The sequence below is a fragment of the Pipra filicauda genome, unplaced genomic scaffold, assembly GCF_003945595.2.
Source record: "Pipra filicauda isolate LSUMZ 115617 unplaced genomic scaffold, ASM394559v2 scaffold353_size752799_pilon, whole genome shotgun sequence".
NCBI lineage: Eukaryota > Metazoa > Chordata > Aves > Passeriformes > Pipridae > Pipra > Pipra filicauda.
The window spans coordinates 463,636-481,235 of record NW_024104480.1 but is presented as its reverse complement, the minus strand read 5'-3'; the positions used below and the strand labels follow the sequence as shown (position 1 = coordinate 481,235).

At 37.9% G+C, this 17,600-nt stretch overlaps 1 protein-coding gene across 6 annotated transcripts in view; it reads right to left on the bottom strand.

The window, feature by feature from the left end:
* The window catches only part of GOLGA4 (golgin A4), a 72,535-nt gene that overhangs the window by 48,870 nt on the left and 6,065 nt on the right, over positions 1-17,600 (bottom strand). For 4 of the 6 annotated variants that reach the window (XM_039384429.1, XM_039384426.1, XM_039384424.1 and 1 more), the window contains exons 2-5: positions 17,215-17,310; positions 6,948-7,046; positions 1,024-1,089; positions 3-317 (exon numbers count right to left, since the gene is read on the bottom strand). In XM_039384429.1, coding sequence (XP_039240363.1) covers positions 3-317; positions 1,024-1,089; positions 6,948-7,046; positions 17,215-17,310 — 576 coding nt within the window. The remainder of the gene's footprint in view (positions 1-2; positions 318-1,023; positions 1,090-6,947; positions 7,047-17,214; positions 17,311-17,600) is intronic. The other 2 variants (XM_039384428.1, XM_039384427.1) reach the window with 2 other exon arrangements.

Here is a 17,600-nt window from a genome sequence, read left to right as displayed (position 1 = left end):
ACCTCTGAGTATTTTACCCTATAGTTGCCCAAACTGCGCTCCATTCTGCGCAGTCGCTGCAGCAACTGCTCTTTGCTGAGGCTGTCCATATTGCCAGGAGGCTCTTCTGTTTCACTTTCAATGTCAGAAGGTGAGTCAAATGTGGGACTGACGGCATCCAAGTCCAGTCGATTCAGCGAGTCTCTTGAAGAACTTCGTACCAGGGACTCTTTAGAAGAAGAGCGGAATAGGGTCTCTTTCACCGGGCTTCGAAACAAAGATTCCATGGAGGAAACTCGAAGCTGAAGCCTCTGGGTGAAAGACTGAGTGTCACTTAGCTGCAAAAATCCAAAGCAAGTCATTATTTCTGCACTGCTTTTAGGCAGACACACTAAAGCCCAGGAAAGAGAGACCTGATCTGGGCAACAAAATGATTGTTGCCTAACACATGCATGACACCAAATACACTGTTCTAGACCAAAAGATTCTGTGCTATGGTACTATATACTGCTGGTGCTACAGAAGTGATTCGAAAGCATTACTGCACAATGTTGCCCCTACGATAAAATGTTGGGATGCATGTACCAGGAGCCACGGCTAACTCAATTTCATCAAGGTAAAGTTTTTCCCAAGACATATTAAATGACTTACACTTTTACCACTAGTGACAATACTTTTAAGCCTATCAGTTCTTTTCCTTCAGGTAGAAATTAGCTTTCCAGTCATGCAATATGCCCTGTACTCTTGAAAGCGAGGTTAATGCTCTGTATCCCATGATGGCTGTGCAACAAGATGCATCTCAATGCAGGCAGTCTGCTAACCTACCGTTACAAAAAAAAACCAAACAAACCTCCGCACATCAGTGACACCACTTAATACCAGCTAATGGGATTACACATAAACAAAATACCCTAGTATCCTGACAGGCAAGGACTTATCATCCCTACTCCAGCATGAAGATACATACTGGACACTTAAACCAAAGTAACACAAAGACAACACAGCAGGAAAGGAGGAAACAAACTCCCCATATCCTCCACGTACCTGTGGGGAGGCTGGTTCACTTCCATTATTTTCTGTGGATCCAGGAAGTGGCTGTTTAGTTAAGTTCTACAGCAGGAAAAACAACCATTAGAAGGAATAGACACTACAAGGACTGTAATTCACTGATTCCTAGAAATATCATCTGTACTTTTACCTTGTCTGTGTTTTTAGTACTTTCTTTACAATGCTTATTAAGAAGTCTTCATGCAAACAAGCTAGTTTGTTAAATTCAGAACAGATTGCTGCAATATACAGAACTACAAAGCAGCTATGTGTGCATGGATTAGTACAAGACATCTGCAAATGGTGATATCTCCAATTAAGTTACTCAGAGCGATTATTTATATAACATTTATGCGCAAATCAAAGAAACACCAAAAAGCCAAAATGACAGCAGGAGAAATCTAATTGATGACTAGTGTTTACAGCCAACATGAGTAAGAGCTGGCTGTAACACCGCCTTTCTCTGTTTAACTGCACTGGGGGAGTGGAAACTACCTGGAAAAAGAGTGCTGGTAATAAGCTGTTTTAAACTCTGAACAAGCAGAGGAAGAAAATTAAACTTTCAGAAAAAACATTTGGCAAAAAACTTCATGTGTACATTCCTCTGCACTGTCAAAGAAAGACAAACAAAACACACACACATAAAAAACCCCACCCAAACCAACAAAACCAACACAGCAGAAAACAATTTGTTTGTTTGTTGGGGTTTTCTGTTCGTTGTTTTTTGGGGGGTTTTTGGTGTTTTTTTTTTTTTTTTTTACATTCTGTTCCTAGTCTGTCTATCCTGCTTTTCCTATGTCCTATGTTCAGGTGTTTTCTAATCAACTCCCAGTGACTGGAAGTTGGATAACGTCACAGTTTTCAAGAAGGATGACCCTGGAAACTACAGGTCTATTAGTCTCACTTCAGTGACCGGTAAAATTATGGAGAAAATTTTTCTGGGAGTTATTGAAAAACACCTGAAAGACACCACAGTCATTGGTGACAGTCAGTACAGCTCCACAAGGGGAAACTCCTGCTTGTCAAATATGATTTCTCCTTATGACAAGACTATCCATGGAGCTGACCAAGGAAAGCCTTTGTTATAAAATTTTTAGATTTCAGTAAAGCTTTGGATACTGTCTCTTATAGTATCCTTCTGGACAAAATGTCCAACACACAGCACGCAATGGTTGAGCAACTGGCTCATGGGTCAGGCACAAAGAGTTATGGGGTAACTTCACAAAGAGTAAACGGGGTAACATCAGACTGGTGACCTGTCACTAGTGGGGTTCCACAGGGCTCCATCTTAGGCCCAGTTCTCTTCAACAGCTTCATGAATTACTTGGATGTAGGACTCAAAGGTACACTAAGTAAGTTTGATGATGACTCTAAATTGGGAGGAGCTCTCAACTCCCCCAAAGGTAGGGAGGCCCTGCAGAGAGACCTCAACAAATTAGAGGGCTGGGCAATCACCAACCATATGAAGTTCAACAAGGGAAAATGCTAGATTCTGCACCTGGGATGGGGCAACCCTGGATGTTCGTACAGACTGGGGAAAGAGAGGTTGGAGAGCAGTGCACAGAAAGGGAACTGGGGATCCTGGTCAACAGAAAGTTGAATATGAGTCAGCAGTGCCCTGGCAGCCAGGAGGGCCAATCGTGTCCGGGGGGGCATCAGGCACAGCATCGACAGCCGGTCAAGGGAGGGGACTGTCCCGCTCTGCTCTGCACTGGTGTGGCCTCGCCTTGAATATTGTGTGCAGTTTTGGGCACTGCAATAGAGGAAAGATACTAAGTTGTTAGAGAGTGTCCAAAGGAGGGCAATGAAGATGGTGAAGGGCCTTGAGGGTACTTGGTCTGTTCAGCTTGGAGGAGACTGAGGAAATACCTCATTGCAGTCTACAACTTCCTAAGGGGGGGAAGTGGAGGGGCAGGAACTGATCTCTTCTCGTGGTGACCAGTGACAGGACCCAAAAGAATGGCATGAAGCTCTGTCAGAGGAAGTTTATGCTGCATATTATAAAAGGTTCTTCACCCAGAGGGTCATTGGGCACAAGAACAGGCTCCCCAGGGCAGTGGTCACAGTACCAAGCCTGACAGAGTTCAAGAAGTGTTTGGACAACACTCTCAGGTACATGGTGTGATTCTTGGGGCTGTCCTGTGCAGGACCAGGAGTTAGACTTTGGTGATTCTTGTGAGTCCTTTCCAACTCAGGATATTCTATCACTCTAACCTATACAAATCCAGACAGTTTTTAAACCCAGTCCAACTGAATTAGCAACACATGCTAGAAACCATCTTGGACATGAATTGTCCAAGAGAAGCAAAGCACTGAGGCATATCAAACAAAATATGGGTAAATTCACTTAAAAGCAGTGTAACTCTTAATTTTAAATCCAGCTGTACCCTGAAAGTTACATGCAAACTGAAAAATTTAAGGTGTACATATAACTGAAATTTGAATCACAATCCCCCTTGTATGCATCTGCCACATAATCACATTCACAGCTTCTACTCTGGATACGCAGATAAGCATACCTAAATATTAACAAGGCAGAGGAATGATACAGTGTAAAAGGGCTTTAAAAAGGTCTTAAGGAAGTACAAAAATACCACAGAATGAAGAGAAATTCAGATAGTTAAGGAAAACAGGGTACTGAGCAGTCACCCAGATGCAGACAAAATTAAATGAGTAATAACCAGACATACAGGAAGTCTGAATTTGGAAATTGCGCTTCACCTGGTTTGAACAAAATCTGCATTCTGCTTCAGAACACTATCCTGTGGTGGTGGATTTATTCCTAGTGGACTTACAGCTCTTACTGTGTTTTAATCTACAGCACTTCCACATTTTATTCTCAGCTCCCTTACCTGTTCTTTTTCGTTTCCTAACTGGAAAGTTAATAATAAGGTAATCCAAATAAAAAATTTTCTGTTCTACAATTTAAAAACATCTACCATGCTAGTACAGGCCCGACAACAGAGGAAGACAAATACTTTACCAAGAATTACGAACTAACTGCATATACTTCTTTCAAAAATCATATATTCTGATATACATAAAAGAGAATTAAAGAAAACTATGAAGGGTTTGTACATGTAATTCATAAGAATAATTTAATATTTAACATCTATTTTAAAATACAAGATTAAGTAGATTTATTAAATTTAATAAGGTTTTTATTAATATAGAACCCATGGATGCTGTTCCTTTCTCTGAAGATGCTTAAAAATCTGCCATTTAAGGATTTACAAAGATCCTCAAAAATGTAACTTCAAAACTAAACTAATGCTGCCACTTTTAAAATTCTCCTACTTTTTATGCTGGCGTCTTTGTACTCAATCTGTGTGAACAAAAGTAGAAACTACATCTGGGGGTTAGACTTTCCACTGGCATAAATAATAAAAGGTAATCTTTTGTATAAAAACTGGACCACCATAGATATGTAGCTGCTACAAGACTACATCACTGTGCAATGGGTTGTATTCAGGTGTCCACACACTGAAAGTAACTATGAATGGAAGTTGCTATATATAAGTATTGATTCAAGAAGCTTTCAAGAGCTTAAATGCCCTAGCCTTTCATAAGTCTTATGAGAGCTTTCAGCAAAACCAGAATCACAGAGCACGAGCAGGCATTTCAAACATCTTAAACCCAGTTGTTACATCAGGGTTTTTGGAAACCAAGGGAAGTGTCTCCTCCACAAACTCATAGAACATACACATCCATATACTTACAATCTCTAATAAAAAGGTTTCTTTTTATTATGAAGATGTATAAATCATAATTCAGTTTTAACTGGAGCACATTAGGGTGTTTTAGTGACATTTACACCTCCTTACTTCCCTATTTCTGAAATGCAAACTAATTCATCTTACTCATTTCTCAAAGGTATAAGTAGATTAGTAAGCCTGAAAAGTGAAAGCTTAAATGTTTTAATTTAAAAACATTTTACTGTTTTCCCTCCTTCTCAGGTATTCCAAAACTTAGTAAATTATGGAGGGAGAAAGGAAAGAAAGCTTAGTAGACATTTTTCCCCCTCATTTCCCTTTCATTTTTCTTTTAAAAACCACATTGTGTCCAAGAATATTTTGAACAAAATGCAACAAAACCTATGTAGCTTAGTTAGTAACGAGTTTATACCAACTTCACCTACACCAAAAAAATCCACAATTACAGTCACTTCTCTATGACATTCACTCTCTTAGATCACATATCAGTTGCATACACACAGTTTGATTTAGCAGAATTAATATGCATTTGTGTGTGTTGATGAAATTTTCCCTCTCCTGCATCTTTAGTTTATCTAGGTTTCCCAAACATACATAATGTAGGGTGCTTTTTAATATAATTGTTTTTATAATCAGACATCCCATTCTCTATTCTCATTGTCTTCTCCCCCTCACAATTCCTACTGTGAGAGTACTGCTCTAGAGTTTTCAGAAAGCTCAGAGAAAAAAATCAGTTTTACAGGTAACATATTATTAATACACACTGGTACACATTAACAATAACTTCTACATTATAACTATTTGTTATGTATGCAGTCTTGTATATAAATATGCAAGCCAGTAAATATGCCACTGAAGTACATACTAAAAGATCATATAAAGACAACATTTGAGCAATCACACAAATACGTTATTTGAAATAAAACTGTTTTAGAGATATTCTGTAATGTAGTTAAAACCAAAAAAGGTTAATTTTGCAGTGAATCTTTAAGTAGCAATTGCTGGATTTCAAATATGATCAAAATATCTAGAACTGAAAAAAAAATTTAGTAACTATTTTGAAACTACAGATTTTCAGCATGTCTTCTTTGGTCCCCACCAAAAAGTTCAGTCTTGAAAACACGACTGAACTAATAATGAATCAGTGTTTTAAGGACACACTCTAAAAAAGCATAACCATTTGCAACAAATTAAGACTTTCTATGGATCACCATTTTAATCATTAATCATTGTTTCTGTCCAATCTTGCTTAGCCTGAGAGAGAAAAGTCCAACACAACATGGTGTGTTTTGCTCTGTCCACCTCCTTATTAGATTTCTATCCTGCTACAGCTTTCAGTGACTTGTCATTTTCAGCCCCTGCATGACCAGCAAAGAGCACTTACTCAACCGGAAAAGCATCAGGGATGAGCTGGGGCTCTAAAAAATACTGTGATTTGACTACAGACTCAGGAATGCCATGCCTCTGAACCATGTGAAGGATGCCATTCCAGACCTGTGACAATAGCAAGAATACAGCTTTGTATGTGCCTATGTTAAAAAGCGGAAGTCTGCTTTCATCCCTATGCCTGCTTCTTTCTCTTCTCGTCTCTTCTCATTGAGCTTCTCCACTTATATATGATGAAAACAACAATTCCAGGCAAAGAAATGTATATTTAAAATAAAAATCAATTATTATAAAAAAGGCTAGTTATCCTCACAATAATAGCTGCCAGGGTACCAACTAGATATAGATTAATTTCAAAGTCTATGTGAAATAATTATTTCCTGCTACCATTAGTAGTAAATGACATGCAACCTTTACTGTACACAGCAAAAAGCATGTCATTTTTACACGAAACCAATCCCAATGTTTATCCTATCCATTTATCTTGAAATATATACAGACATATACAAACATGAAATGGAAGATTCTATGCAACAAACATACAAACTTTTGCAACAATTATTTAAAAGTTGTGCAGGGTATGGTTACCTGTATAAGAGAAAACGTTAATTTTTTTATGTTATGATAAATTCACATCATACAGCACACCAGCCAGGAGCTATCAGGTACTACCTCTGTGAAATTTAGTGCAGGGTTAGCAACAAGGTAGTTAAGATAGATGTCTCTGTGAGAACAAGCCACAAGCAACACTAGGTTTGCCTTCTAGTACATTACTCTCCTCCACCTGCTAAAGGCATTACTAAGAGGGGTAGGAGGACTCACCACACTGTCACTCTGTGGCTTAGGTTGTTTGGTGGGATCCAAAGCAAAGATAGTATACTCAGAGAGAAAAGCAGGTTCTGCTATCATTCCGGCTAACAGCTGTCATTCAATGCAAAAAGGAGGAAAATGAAAATAAATCAAGAAATAAGGAACACTGCACAACTTTACCCATTTTTTCCATGCTACTAAAAACATAATAAAACAATACAGCAGTTTATGAGACAACAGATATTAATAAAGGCAGGACATAACCAGAAAATATGCATTAGATCATTTCAGAACAGCCAAAATACAATTTTTATCATTTGGTAGTAAAGAAGCACGCAATTTAAAAGACAGACCCTAGTTTAGCCAAAGATAAAGAAAATGTTTCAGGCACTTATACTGTAACTTTTTTAAACTTCCGTGGATGACTTATCATATACCACTGAGCCCTATATGCTCTCAGTTATGCATGAACAACCCACTATTCTAAAAATTCTACCAGTATTTCAGTTATATACACTATAAATCGCTTGCTTTTGACTATTTATCATCAGTGCTCTTATACACTAGAATTCTAACTACATTAAAAGAAATTCCTTATATTGTTTTTAAACTACTAGAACACTATTTTGTAAAAATACCACAAGTTGAATTAAACATTTTATCAAGTCAGTATCTAAGAAGAGATTTAAATCCCTAGAGATGAAAACATGAAGAGAAGGAGACTGGAATTTGAATTCAAACTGGATATATATATTTAATGTAATGCAATCTAATGCTGTTAGGATGTGTAACAGATTTCAAAAAAATATTCCTCTCATGATTATACTCATTTATATATAAGTTCAAGGTTCTTTCAGCCTTTCTTACAGCCTGAGATTTGTGCTGTCTGCTGACTGAACCAAAACATGAAATAAAGCAAAACAGTTCTGAAATAATGAGACAAAACCCTATATCAAGTTACTAAATAGTATTTTTAGGAGCCAAATAAATTACAGTGTAAGTTAAGAGTTTGATTTACTTTTTTTTCTGACAGTTACATTGACTCCAGTGCTCTAGTAGCTTACTTACATCAATTCAAATTGAGAGAGGAAAAATATTTTCATATGCAAGATCTGGAACACTACATGGCTCTCAATTTATGTTCACAAAACCCTTTCAGAAATTGCAATAAGTGGTTAATGTTCATTGACAGCCATATACAATAGCTTCTGATTGTTGGATTTGCCAATAACTAGCTAGGTCTGAGAAACTCAGCTGAAACTTCTCACTTTTAAGTTGCTACAAAGACTAGCTGCTAATAAAAGAGATGGTCACATTTCTCCTGCTCCCAATCTTTTTCACCCCTCTGGCCTCAGCACACTTGCCCTCTGCATTCACTGTGGTTGCAAACACTTGCTGAGTTTTGTGAGACTGGTCACCAGTCTCAGCCTATTAGAAGTGTAATGCTTAAAGAGTAAACTGTGTTAAAGTTCCTGCTATATACATTCAAGTGTGTAAAACTGATAGAAGTTTCCTTATCTGAGCTTTTAGACAAAGGAAAAATAAGAAAGCTGATAAATGATAATGATTCCAGAAAATCTTCCTCCAGTGCTGACAATTGTAGAAGCTCATAGCCTTGACCCTGCTATGCATTTTGCACACATTCCTCTTCTTGAAAGGATATATGCCAGAAAAAGAAAGAGGCAAATATTATGCATGCACAAACATACCACAGCAGTACTACAAGCAAGCCTGATGGCCTCATGAATTAGAAGCACGCAAATTCTCTGCCACAAATAAAGTTATGAAATCTTAAAGACAGAAATTACTTTGTATGTTTGGAGAAGATCAGTTAAGAAGATAAAACACAGTTTGCAAAGCACTGATAAATGGATTACAGCAAATATTATTAACCAAAAGATTATGAACATTTTCAACATGTAACATATATTATCTTCAGCTTAGTTAAGTCACTTTTAACAACATGACCCAAGAACTTCAGGAATCACAGGCAATTTAAATTATCTCTTCATAGTAACAGCATGCTAATCCTTGTTTCTCAAAATATTAAGTTGTGACATTTCACCATAGCATTACTTCGCTTCATCCTAATTCCATTATTTAGTACATCAAACAATTTGCATTAAAAATAATTCCTATTTGATCTGTAACAAGTTCACCCTGCTCCAAAAAAAAAGATGGACTGTCAGTTTGCTCAGCACCTAAGAACTGTTAGGATTTTTAGTCATCCCTGGAAGTCCATGACCATATTATTGCAGCCAAGTTCTAACAGGAGGCCTAGACATTAATTCTTTCACAAAACATTAATTACAAACCCCAAAACTTACAGGTAAGAGAGAGAGAGAGCTTTAAACAGTGGCAGAAGTTAATTTTAAAAATCCACTCAAAACTACCTGGTAGACTGATACAGAGTGTATGCAACTCCTGTTTAGCAAGATCGGAAGATCCAGGCTATCCTCTGTCTAAAATATGCCAATCTATATTATGTTATGATTTTGAGAAAAAGAAAGAAAAAAACTTATGAATATAAATTGATGCAGCACTGCTTGAGTTTTTAGACATACAACTCCAGGGTCATTATCATAATTAATAGTTTACACAAACAGTAGAATGCAATTAGCAATTCTGCTAAGTTTCACAGATGTTGATCAGATACAAGAACATTTCTAAATAATCTCAGCTTCACCCTGCTGTTGACTGAGTAAAGGCAAGCACAAAAGGGAAGGAGCCAACCCTACAAATAAAGAACAAAATACAGTACTGAGGCAGAACAGTAATCACTGTATCAAAATGAAATTCCAAAGTATTTCTTCTCCAGTAGCCAAGAGTTTCACAATTCAAATAGCTACCAAAGACAGAACATGCTCAGTCATGGTCCAAGAGTGTTATTTCTTTAACATATTTAGAACTGGCTGTATCTACCCATTAGCAAGTTCATCCTCTTCTCGGATGTTGGGTGACCAACAATGAAAATATTTAAGGACTGGTTCACAGTATTTTTGTTACTTTGATAGGTATGTTTTTACCATTAAATTATAGGCAGAGCTCTCTAGTGAGTCCTGTAATTACACTACTTAATGCTTTCCAATATATACCTGTGTTTTTATCTGCATTCTTAATTTTTTTAATCATCTATTCAATATGGCTTTAAGAACTAGCTGTCTAGTTAACTTGGAGGGGGGATGTCAGGGAAAGGGGTACTAAAAGTAACTAAAAATTATTCACCTATGCCTGGAAAACAGGCAAGAAACCACCTGCTAGTCAGGCAAAATTAAACAATATTACCACGGGATTCTTGCACTTAAGGACTTGTCCTAAAACCCACTCTGAATTATCTTAATAGCTTCAGAAACATTAAAGACATCTGGTGCTATACTGTCTTATGTATCACTAGCACCACTTTAGAGCTAGACCAGTATAGTGATCAATAAAACTAGACAAGTGGTGACTCCAAGCAGGATGAAGCATACCAGAAACAGAGCATGCAAAGATGTAATTGTTTAATTAACCTGCTCTAATCCTCTGAATGCCATCACATCACACTTGAAGCTTGCTATAGAAATCCTAGTAAGATCTTCCAACATTCTGTTTGAAACATACTCTGGAGGAAGCGGCTGATACACCTGAAGGCTGTGCTGCCATTCAGTGGGACCTTGATAGGTTGGGGAGTTGGGCAGAGAGAAACCTAATGAAGTTCAACAAAGGCAAGTGTAGAGCACTGGACCTGGGGACAAATAACCCCAAGTACCAGTACAGGTTGGAGGCTGACTACCCAGAGAGCAGCTCTGTAGAGAAGGACCTCAGAGTCTTGGTGGATGAAAAGTTGACCATGAGTTGGCGGTGTGCCCTTGCAGCCAGGAGGGCCAATGGGATCCGGGGGTACATTAGGAAGAGCACTGTCAGCAGGTCGAGGGAGGGGATCCTTCCCCTCTACTCAGCCTTAGTGAGGCCACACCTGGACCGCTGTGTCCAGTTCTGGGCTCCTCAGTACAAGAAAGACAAGTTGCTTCTGGAAAGGTATTAGACACCCGACCAGTTATTACTGGGTCAGAACCACCTTGTGGGGAGTGTGTGTGTGCGTGTGTGGAGGGGGAAGGATGGGTCGAACCTCATGGAGGTGAGGTGGCGTTGCATCCCTCACGGCAGGCCCCTGGAGCCCACATGGGGAAGCCCCAGGGTAGCTGTCAGTCACAAACAGCCCAGGAAAACTATAACACACCACACCTCCTAGAGCCCCTAACCCAGTGCAGATTGGCAGAGCCAGTGAGGATACTGCCCCCCACCCTGGCCTGGAGCCCCAGAGTGGTTGGTGGCCTAGAGGGGTTGGCCATAGCGACCAGAGCAGATAAAATCATAGGTATGTCTTTGCCTTGCGTCGTGGTCCTGCCACTTGGAATTGTGAGAGCTGGCCTTCTACAAGGTTTCTGTGGTAGCTCTCTCTCCCTCTTTCTCCTTCTTTTTGCTCCCTCTGCTTCTCTTTCTTTGCTCCTTTCTTGATGCTTAGAGCTGGAGGGATTGGATTTTGATTTAAATGTTGTGGATTAATAGTATATACTGAGTCAGCACTGTGGTGGAACATTTTGTCTAGCTTGTGTGGTGTCCTTTTGAACTTTGGTCAAGTCCCCTTATTTGCTGCCTTAAATGAATAAATAAATCCCTTGAGGACAAATCTGTGTCTTATTCTCTTGACGCTATCTTGAGGTATTAAAGAACCCTATATTTATATTTTAAAGTAAAACTCCTAGTTGAGTCCAGGAGCTGGTAGCTCCCAGAGCTGGAATCTTACAAGAAGGTGCAGTGGAGGGCCACAAAAATGGTTAGGGGTCTGGAGCATCTCTCTTATGAGGAGAGACTGAGAGAGATGGGCCTGTTCAATCTGGAGAAGAAAAGACAGAGAGGAGATTTAATTAATACATGCACATATCTCAAAAGATGTTGTCAAAAAGATGGTGCCAGACTCTTTTCAGTGGTGCCCAGTGACAGGACAAGGAGCAGTGTTTATAAACTAAAACACAAAAAGTTCCATCTCAACATGAGGAAGAACTTCTTTTCATTGAGCCTGGCAGAGCACTGGAACAGGCTGCCCTGAGAGGTCATGGAGTCCCCGTCTCTGAAGACATTCAAACCCAACCTGGACATGTTCCTGTGTCACTTCCTGTATGTGTCCCTGCCTTGCCAGAGGGTTGGACTGGATGACCTCCAGAGGTTTCTTCCAACCCTAACAATTCCGTGATTCTGTGATACTCCAGGGCATATGATCTCCCTAAACTACGCTGATCTTTCTGTGATACTCCAGGGCATATGATCTCCCTAAACTACGCTGATCTTAATCTCAGGCACCAAATTTATAGGCTGAAGGTTGTTAAGGACTACATCTAGTGCAAGTAGCTCAGTGCACAGCTGCATTGTAAGCTGCAGGTTGTGCCCTGGGTAGGAGGAAATGGTCCCCAACGAAGGGCATGGGGACCTGCTGTGCTGGCTGGATGGTGGCCAGTCACCCAGAGACTCTGCAAAACCCACTGAACAGTGAGAAGACCCCAGAACAAAGATCACCATTGGAACACGCACACAGACTTGAAAGCCCAGGGATTCCTTTGTTCAGGATCTCAGCTTGGAGGCACCCAGCCTGATCTGTCATTATGTTGCTGCACCTTGATAAAATTACTTAAAGGAACCAGAAGTCTGGGACTCTGCTGTGGGAAACCTTGGGTCAAGCCAGTAAGAGGAACTTGTCTGACAATGTGAGTGTGGGTGGAGAGTCAAGAAAGTCATCCACTGGCTCGCTGGAGCTGCCTGTGGCAAAGGGGCTTAAGTCCCAGCAGTGAAAGCCTGGGATGGTGCAAGTGTGACTGCCAGAGTGGCTCCTGGATGGTCATACAGGAAAGCTTCCTTAATATGCTGTGATATGGCTGATCTTTCATCACAATATTTAACTCTCATTCTGATTTTTTTTGGTACAAAATTTGTCTAAGAGACAAGCCAGTATCTGCTCATCTAGTTCAAGGAGCTAGCAGATTCAGCTACCAGCTAAAGGTTTATAGTTTCATTTCTTACTGACAAGTAAATCATTCCTCAGAGTAACATAAATAAATAAATTTGGTTATTTGTCCAAGTTGGGGAATGCTAGGAAAAAAAGTTGTGAATAATTCAGTAATTTTCCTATTTACAAAATATTTATTTATAAAAAGTTTGTGCAATTTGCAACATACTCTTTTATGTCTCATCCCTACTGTGATCAGGGAATAGGAAAAAATGAATAGCTGAAAGTTCAAGGTTTTCCCTGCAATTAAAAAAGCCCCAGAATCCAAGAAAGTAGAACTGCATTTTCAGAAAGAGGAAGTACAGAAATCAAATACAAGGTCTTTTCTGGTTTGCTTTTAACTTTCATGAGTGATCTAATCATGTTGGTGTAAGGAGTTGTAAAATTCAAGTTTACATACATACAAATTTAGTCTTAAATTTGCATGTCAGAAAGGAAAAAAAATAGATATATCTGAACCACTACCATCTTTGCAAGGCAACACCTGTTACTTCAAATTAAGTATGTCAATACAGGAAAGATGCAGGATTAGCAAAAGTACTGAAAGAATATTATTTCAGCTTGCCTTGTCGTGCTTTATTAATAGTCAATGCTATAAAAATATTTAAATTAATTTAAAAATCCTTTTAAAAGTAATTTTACAGCACTAAAGTGAGACTGAAAAGTACCATGGCTACTTTATCTTTAGCTGTAAGAAGAGCTATATATATTGTGCTCTGCTGTCACTTCCATAACACTCAAGAGGATGTCAGCGATATTTCGATCTGCATGACTGGTAGGTCATCCACAGCAAGGTCTCAGCTCTTTGCTGTCAGCTGACAGTAAACTAGTTTTGTTTATCTTCTGCAGGTGGGCCCGACTTTTAAGTAAGTATATGGTAGAACAAAAAGAAAATTTTGAACTTCCAGCAACTGTAGTGAATATAACTGATGCTTTTCACCTTAAATTCTGTTTCAGAGTGAATGCAGTAACAGGTTGAAAAATAAACACTATTCTTCCCCAGAAAAGACTGGAAGCACTAAGTAAGCATATTTTAATCATCTAGGACCTTTCAAATGGCAACATACGAAGTCAGACAGTATCTGATATGCAAATTTTCTGAAGAAGTTCTATGCGAGTACCAATAGATGCTTTTACCTCACACTGTAAATATGAGCTACTTGCAGTAAGAGAATACAGAACTAGACAGACTTCTTTTTCCTTATATATGAAAAAATTATGAGTTTCTCTGTAACACTGCCACTGAAGATCCACAGATCTAATAAAATACAATCTGAAGAAGAAAGTTGGTGTGAAAAAGAAACCTGCTTAGTATTCCACAAATGGAGCATATAAGTTGTAGGTTTATTTTAAACGGATAACATTTTGGAATTTTGAAAAATAAAAAAAATCTTATCACTGTAGAATATAAAGCAAGAATGTTTGCATGTATGTTTTATTATAATTCTTTGATCAGACTAATGCTGTCATTTACAACTGTAATTCACTCTGAAATTGTTTTTATTATAAAAATATTCTGAGTGTAAATCAAGGATTTCACATGCAATACTTGCAACTTTGATATTACAGAAGTAAAAATCAAAAATCATGATTATTGAACACATACTAAAACACAGCCACAGGGAGGACAGAAAACATGATGAAAAACTACTTTTGCTTAGCTTTCAGTAGTAAAAGGGTTAGCAATTATTCATGTACTGCAAAAACACTTTAGCACATGATACTCTACAAGCAAATATTTTTAGTGTATTAAACACTGTCCAACAGTTCACTGTAATGCCACTGCCATTGACACCTGTACATAAAACAACTGCCTGGTGAAATGAGAACACTGCAAAAAAATGCCCTCCAAAAGACACAACACCCATGTAATCGGGGCATATATTTTCAGAGGTAGTATACAGTATCTGCATCTTTTTTAAGCATAGTAATACTGCTGAACTGAATTTTATGAAAATGTAATGCAACAAACAAATTTCAAAGATTATTTTATTTTAATTATAATGTCAACATTTATGACAAATATTTGGAGAAATTAAATTTCATGTCTTAATAATTTAAACTTACTTTTAGTAATATTTTCCATTTGATGTAAAACCAGTCCTTACAAAAAAGTAAGAGGTTTTCATCCCTTTAGCACTTTACTACTTTCTAAATTTTTAATTAAATGATATGTTTCACAAGTAAAATTGTCATGGCAGCACACTAAGACCAAGGATAACTGTAAATCTGAGGGCATTTTAGTACTCTTTTACCAGTCTTAATCTTATTTCTCCTTCTGCCTCTCCGATCACTCCAGTCTAACCCCTGTATTTAGAGATTAATATTCTCCCAATGTAACCTGGCATGTCCTGTGGGAAATCCTTTACTTCTCCTGTTTGTCTGTAAAAGCAGTCTGAAAACAGAGTTTGCTGGGGACAACATACATCTAATAAAATAAGTGGCTCTCCATAGAAATTATGAACACTTCAGAAATCATTATACATACAGGTGACATGTCAGTAGCATCCAACAAAATTTGGAAATGTATTTATCTTTTAAATATCTTATCCAAATTGTGAAGAGAACTATTGTTTTTTACTAAATCAAGTGATTAAACTGAAAAAGAAGATAAGCCTTCAGAATCACATACCTTTTTCTGATCTGGAATAAAAGCAAACATCTTAAAAAATAAATACAAGTTAAGGAAAAGTATTCTACCTTTCAATCAATCAATCAGTAAGTTACACTGAACCTTTCCTTTTATTTTCCCACTGAAAAAGAAAGGAAGATTTCTTCCATTTGTGGAGGCAGCACCAAGTCAATGACAGACAAAAAATAGTGAATCATTTGCACAGAAGAACATCACTGTCTCGTGGCTTCAATACTTCATATTCGACTAAGCTTTTGCTGCTTAAAAAGTCTGAAAACCTTTGCCAAATCTGTTCATTAACCTCTGCACATTATACAATGGATACACAGAATAAATTTTAAAAAGGCACGGAATCTTTTGTTTACACAGGTCATCAGTGTAACCAACTCTCGGCACCAGCTCACTGCCAGGCCACAGTGGTAGTTCTCATGTGGCAATATGCTACTTCTGTACCCTTCATTAAGAACAGAAATTACTGAAAAACAATAATTTATCCAGGGTGACACTGTTTGCTGACATTCTGGAGCACCAGAATCTCTCTCCAGGGAGATCTCTCTCCAGGGACAGGGAGAAGTCATTACAGACAGACATATGCATATAGATATAGCTGTGAAAACTCAATATTGCATTTCATAAATATAAAATAAATATAAAACAAAACCGTGACATACTTTTCCTTTCATTTCTACTACTGCAGGAAGCAAACTGCCAAGCTGTAATCATTGGTAGCGTTCATAATGGAATCTAATGCAAATTTCAGGTATAACTGATTATCTCCTGAAGAAAACATGGTGTTAAAAATTAAAGTGGATTGTCTGAATTTTCTGACTAGGAACTCAATACCTCTTCTGAAAAAGTTCACAGAATGATCCTTTATGCTACCAGCCTATTTCCATGCTCAGTAAGTCAGGGAATTTTTTTGTTTGTATTTGTTGATTTTTTTAATCAAGACACTTCAAAAGAGCCACAGTACTCAATATGAAAAAAGATGAGTGCAGATTATCTTCTCTGTTTGCTCTGTTTATTATGCAAGCCAGGGTTACCGATTATCCGAATAGTGATTTTAATGATATTTTATGACTAATAATTTAGGCTCATTTTGGTGTGCTGTTTGGTTTTTCGGGAAGGGGATGGGTTGGGTTTTTTGGGGGGAGAGAGGGGGAGTGGGGTGAGGCAAGTATGTTTAAGTTTGATAATTATTAGTGGTTATGGTTAGAAACAATCACAAATGCTCTGTTTAAATCTTTTCAATCATCTACCTCAAATTACCTGTGCAGTTAACTGGATTCACCTAACTTTTCAACCAAAAGAGGCAAAAAAACCAAAGTTAGTCTCTCTGAATGTAACTTCTGTCCCACTACCTCACTGAGTTCAATTCAGGGGTAAGATTTTTAACACCTAAAGACTTAAAAAGTTTCCTAATCTGGAGTTAAGCTTAAAGGTCTGTTTTATTAATATTAAACACTTCAGCATTTAAGTTAAAAACTAGACTATTCATAGTTATAAATGCACAGAAAATAGTGAGATTGAGGAATTAAAAAAAATGTAATCAAGGACACAAAGTTAGATTTTTTTTTTTTTAAGTTGAAAAACAGTTCTCAACTGACCTCTTTGTCCGGTGTTACAGTGCCTTCATCATTCTGATCTGTAAATGAAGATGTCCTACTTCTGTTGCCCGTTGGTGGAGGTGATTTGGAAAGGACCTACACAGAGATCAGGTATGTCAACAAGTAATACCCTAAAGTCCAGAACTAATTATTCTGTATCAAATTTACTTCAGCAATTACTAACTATAACATCTCAGTAAAGCCTAGTCTAGAACTATTTAAAGAAAAAAACTGTAAATGACAAGTTCTACCTCTGTCTCCAGAGGAGAATGTGCCACGAATCAGCCACAAGAACATGCAACAACATAGGTTATTTTGATTATTTCTGACTATGGCTCTCTTAGACGACATTTAAAACACAAGCAACATAGTACAGTTACTTAAGA